Here is a 6,000-nt window from a genome sequence, read left to right on the forward strand (position 1 = left end):
TGCTCTATGATAGGTTTATACTGTGCACGGCTAGGCCTATAATAATTTTGTTAAGCATGGGAAACATTAGACTGTGGTTGTTTCCATTTTGTGTGTGTGTGTGTTAACTGGACTTCATTTTTCATAGGCATTTATAAACGTACAAAATCTGGACTGTTAGCTATGTGTAACAGTCTGTATTTTGTGCCAATATATCTCCAGGCGCACAGGAACTGCCTTGTGTGGGCCAGTCCCAGAAAATACACAACCAAACTACAGTATCTTTAAAAGATTATTATGTTGTTAAACATTTGTTACAACCGCGTTACTCCATAATATCAATTAAGGTAACATTGCGAACAGAGATATAGGCCTTATATAGTGTTCACTTGAATTATGTCAAATGTTCACTGTTCAAAGTGCGACTTTGTGTAATGTCTTGAAGCCTAATAATGTGATATTTGTTGTAAACGATCTCTGAAGTAAACAAAATCTTACCTGCAGAAACAGATCCGAGGCAACAGACGACGCTGAGAAGAGCCCAGAGGAGCCAGCGGCCCTCCGCCACCATAGCGGAGGACGTCTGCAGGTTCCTGCCCTCAAGGTGATGGTCCCTCGCTACTGTCGGCGGCAGAGATATGGCTCCCCCTCCGGCAAGGAATCGATATGACGCTTCCTTAAGAAGTAGTGGCCAGGCAGCAAGCCAGTCTGGTCACGGCTGGGAAGTTTATTCCTGGACGGCAATGACCCGAGTCCTCCTCTGGTAGCTGCCACCGTTGATCACCGAGCCATTCGTTCACAAACAAGAGGCAGATGACTTTAAAATCAGTATCATCACAGAATCTAACGTGGTATCGCAATACTTCAGAGTCACTCTGACTTCGTTAGATAATCTGAGTTGTGTTAGGTAATACGCGAAGTCGCTATTTATTGTCTGTTGTGAGGGTATTCAAAATGTGACATCTATGTGCGACTGGAGTGGTGTGACATCAGTATATAAAGGGTTCATAGAGCCGCCATAGACAAAGCATCATAGAGACAAGAGGTTCGAAGAGCCCCAAGTATGGCAGGTATTTGTGTAAACAAAAGAGCCTCAAGTCACACACTCCTGTCTGGCACTTACACAACACATCATAATTACTATCTCTTCATGACTCACTGTTTTTCATACCAATAATTTTACCGTGTAGTTTGCATACCACATAATACCTCATTTTGATCAGGTTTTCAGGTGTAGATCAACTCCAGCTCTGCATTTGCCTATAAAGAAATGTGTTTTGATTATTAAATAAAATATAATTCGAGTATTTACACATTCATATAGATATATATATATTTATATATATATATATATATATATATATATATATATATATATATATATATATATATATATATATATATATATATATATATATATATATATATATATATATATATATATACTGGCAGCAGGTTTTCTTTCAAACATGTTTCATTGAATATGACCGCATATTCTGTATTTATTATTTTCTGGTTTAGGGCTTCTATCCCTCTAACTATTTTCTTAGCATCAGGGCTTAATTGAAATAGGAGTTCTCCAAAACTCATTTTCGTACTTTTAAGGTGAAGAAAAGAAGTGATTTACTATAGAGTGTATTACACTTATTTGTATAATTTGCACGACGTTTCGAACCTCCATGGTTCATTCTCAAGTGAACAGATCTTACAATACTAATTGATTTTATACCCGCATTAGGTCAGGTGATAATACAATGAAGGTGAAAACATGGGGGGATACATAAGGGATAAACATAGGGGCTGCAGAAGGCTTATTGGCCCATACGAGGCATCTCCTATCCAAACACAAAGATTAATCCAGTGTAATTGGCCTGTTATGTTGGACATTGTCTTCTATGTTGGCATCGATATGTTCTTGTCTTGTCCTTACTCTCATGGTGGGTAGAGTAAATAGTTCTGTGATTTGGGTGTTCATGGTAGGTCGCTCTATTCTTATGTGAATTGCCTCAAGAATTTGTAATCTTCTTGAATCTTGGGTTTTGTCTATTATGCAAGTATTCTTGTTCAACATTTCTCTTGTTAGAGTAATGTCATGGGCTTGTCTCATGTGATTCCTAGGGGCACCAGATTGAAGATGGCATGTCAAACGCCTCGTCAGCTTGGTCGACGTCATACCTATGTACTTACATTGAAGGTTACATCCTTCGTGGGGGCAAGTGTACATGTATACAACGCTTGACTGCTGTAGAGGGTTCTCCGTCGGCTTCGGGCTGTTTTTGATAAGGAGTTCGGAAGTCTTCTTGGTTTTGTAGAATATTAGTATCCTGATAATATTCTGTAAGTGATTGTAGAAAGCCTATTGGTCCATATTTCTTGATGCTTCTATATTGGAGCAGAGTCAACACCAGCAATCAACAGCCAATTAATGCACAACTATATTCTACCCACCTCAAGACTCCGCTCCAATATAGAAGCATCAAGAAATATGGACCAATAGGCTTTCTACAATCACTTCCATTCAATACCCATTGTTTCGTGTTCCGTCTTGTGTTTAGGAATTTAATACCCTATTAATACCACCTCACCCCATCCACCTCACTCAAATGTAGATATAAACAAATCGAAGATGTGTAAGTTCTATTCAATTGTGTATGTGTAAACTAAAGTCTTTGAAAATGTAATAAGTTTTACGAAACGCGCTCAAGTGTCGCGTCAGACTAGAAATAAAAATGAATTTTGGAGAATTGATTTTTGAATTACCATCAACAGTGAAAAGAAACGTACGAAAGATCGAGAAAATTCGTGTTAGAATTATTAATCTTACTTTTTCGGTCATATTTAATAATATATATATATATATATATATATATATATATATATATATATATATATATATATATATATATATATATATATATATATATATATATACACAGAGAGAGAGAGAGAGAGAGAGAGAGAGAGAGAGAGAGAGAGAGAGAGAGAGAGAGAGAGAGAGAGAGAGAGAGAGAGAGAGAGAGAGAGAGAGAGAGAGAGAGAGAGAGAGAGAGAGAGAGAGAGAGAGAGAGAAAGAGAGAGAGAGAGAGATGAATAATTTTATATAAACATATTCAGAAAATTATATTAAAAATTTTTAAACATAATTTTAAAATAATCCCCTCACGCATATGTTTGTGTTCATCCTGTTGATCGTGTTTGTTGGTTGTGCAAGGGTTGGTAAGGCTCGTCTGCGATGTTGGGAAGCTTTAAGCACCCGGAGAATCCTCCTTGCCCATCTCCCACAGGACACCGTGTAGGTGGAACCCTTGACTGTGTTGGTCAGGAGACCTTGCGGACCCTCTCCCCCCTCCCACAAACACGCATACCTTCTCCCTCTCTCCCTTGAGGGATCAGGACTTGCTAGAATTCTGAGACTGTTTGTACCAGGTAATCCAATAAACCCTGGCTTCAGGTCTCCCTTGTGAATACCTTGTCTCCCAAGCCCTACTTTCCAGGACGCTGGCCAAGACTTCTGCGGCGGAGTTTATCGAAATTAAATTATAATGAGATTGCAACAGAGGAAGAAAAGTGTTCAGTATTAATGAACGAGAGTTACACTGAGCGTCAGCACGACTGACGTACACACACACACACACACACACACACACACACACACACACACACACACACACACACACACACACACACACACACACACACACACACACACATGCACGAGGGGAAACAATAATTATAATGATATGCTCCTTGAGAGGCTGGTACATACATTCCTCTTCGTGTGCGGACGTCAGCAGAATGTCAGTGGTTCCTGCCTTCCATTCTCGTCTCTCCTGCTTCTCCTCTCCTGCCTCCCTCTTCTGCCTCCCCCTCTTGCCTCCCCCTCCTGCCTCCCCCCTCTTGCCTCCCCCTCCTGCCTCCCCCTCCTCGTACCTCCTACCTGACCTTTGAATGACACAATTTGGAGCTGCCTGCTAGCTCTTCTAACTCTAGACATAAGATCTGGATCACACGTAATATTGCTATTATCACCGTGGTGCTCTCCCCCTTTCACTTCCCTCTCTCTCATTTTCCCCTCCCTTTTTTCCATTCTCCCTATCTGCTTCCCGCTCATAATCCTCTCTCCCTCTCTCTCTCTCCCGTTATATCTCTTTTTACCCTTAACATTCTCTCGCCCAGTGAGCAAAACAAGCTCGAGTAACGCTCACTCAATGCTGAGTCAACATTATCGGCGTTAAATCAACGTAATTCACGTTGATTTAACGTTATCGACATAGAATCAACGTTGAATCAACATAATTGACGTTAATTCAGCGTCGATAACAGGCTTTTTTTTATTAATACATGAGGTACATCTGCATTTGTGCAGTTGCCCTAGACTATATGATGTGGAGTACAGTGTGTAAAAAAAGCTAACTAGGTGAATGCTAAAAAAAAATCCCCATCGATAACAGGCAAAAAAAAAAATAAGTTGGTAAACACTCTATGGACAATCAAACCCGCTTTTCAAACTTCGTAGCTCTTGTTAGTTGTCCTAATAATAATCAATTATTCTCCTTATATTGAATTTTGTAACTAGCTCATCAAGATTGTAACTTGCTTAGCTAAATGAATTGTGGGGTTCAGTCCCTGAGCCCATTATGTGCCTCTGTAACCCTTTCCACTACCGCCCACAAGATGGGTATGGGGTGCATAATAAATGAACTAAACTAAACTACTCCTTAAAGAAGGGCATTTGGAACAACTCCAACAACACAAGTACACTTACATTGCAATCACAGATCACCTTGCATAGTTTAATGAGGGCAACCCCAAGGGTCAGCCTCACTTCCTACTCCTCCACTGTTTTCTTCCCCCCCTGAACACATATACCTCCATTCCCTGCATCCCTCCCTGACGCCCTGACTTAATCTCCTCCCTCCCTTCACACACACACCTTTCTTTCGACTCCTCCTTCCCTGGCCACTCATGCCCCTGCCTGCCTCTCTGTCCTTGCCCAACCACTCCCTTCTTCCCTCAATGAAACCAAAAGGTTGCACCCAGAATGCGAATCTATTATCTATTATCAAAATCTATTGTTTTGAAGATCAATATCTCAATTCAATTCACTATTATTTAAGCCAATTCTGAAGTCTATGGACTCGGCGCTAAACATTTCATATCCACAAACTTCGTGAAAGAGAGGCAATGGGTTTTTGCCCCCCCCCCCCCTCATATGTGAGGTATGAGGCCACACCACGCCCACTTATGGCACTCTGAGGTAAATAATCATCAATCCTCTAAAGTTAAATCAGGAGTCTGGTCTTCAACCTCATACAGACAGACAGATAGACATTCTCCTGTATAGATATTTAATGAGGAGTACCGGGCTGTTCCCAGATAGTTCTTCTCTGCCCCCACCCCCTATGCCATCCCCCTTCTTTAACTCTTTCCCGACCTTTGCACTATCTTTCTTCCCCCTCTCCCTCTCAAGAGGGAGAAGTGAAACAATTGTATGGATCTCTCAGAAAATATACTATTACGACCACTAAACATCCACGGGAAGGTGGGACTATTTATATATTTTAATATTTTATATATACTATAAACATATTTTTATGTCTGTATATTTTAATATTTGATAGTGTTTATATATTTTAATATTTTATATATAATATAATATTTGATGGTGTTTTTATATATTTTAATATTTTATATATAATATAAACAATGTCCCTATATTTTACACCTGATTAAAGTAAAATCACCTGGGGGTGTCTAGGATTGCTAATATTTCTTGTAAAATTTAAGCTAGGCTCACTCCGACCAGCTTATGTCTGTCCCACACCCCAGATCACTCCCCATGTGTGTGTGTGTGTATATCTTCTAAACATTAGACACTCACAGCAAAAATTAGGTTATGATTGTCTTAAGGAAGATTAATGGGAGGATTAATCCAGAATCATCATTTTTAGATCAAGACACAATTTTAAAGTCTTTGAAAAAATAATATATGTGGCAAATAAATGTGGTGTATTCAAATTG

General features: G+C 39.6%; 2 protein-coding genes across 3 annotated transcripts in view; one reads left to right on the top strand and one right to left on the bottom strand.

Annotated features, from left to right (window-relative positions):
- LOC123760935 (neurotrimin) overlaps positions 1–6,000 on the bottom strand; it is a 135,138-nt gene that overhangs the window by 22,227 nt on the left and 106,911 nt on the right. For both annotated transcript variants that reach the window (XM_069328770.1, XM_069328769.1), the window contains exon 2: positions 478–1,239. In XM_069328770.1, the coding sequence (XP_069184871.1) occupies positions 478–550 (73 nt within the window). In that variant the 5' untranslated portion in view covers positions 551–1,239. The remainder of the gene's footprint in view (positions 1–477; positions 1,240–6,000) is intronic.
- The window catches only part of LOC123749802 (proteoglycan 4-like), a 5,064-nt gene continuing 2,275 nt past the window's right edge, over positions 3,212–6,000 (top strand). Inside the window, exon 1 of the mRNA XM_069329151.1 lies at positions 3,212–3,296. Coding sequence (XP_069185252.1) covers positions 3,212–3,296 — 85 coding nt within the window. The remainder of the gene's footprint in view (positions 3,297–6,000) is intronic.

The sequence above is a fragment of the Procambarus clarkii genome, chromosome 22 (genome assembly GCF_040958095.1).
Source record: "Procambarus clarkii isolate CNS0578487 chromosome 22, FALCON_Pclarkii_2.0, whole genome shotgun sequence".
NCBI classification, from domain to species: Eukaryota; Metazoa; Arthropoda; class Malacostraca; order Decapoda; family Cambaridae; genus Procambarus; species Procambarus clarkii.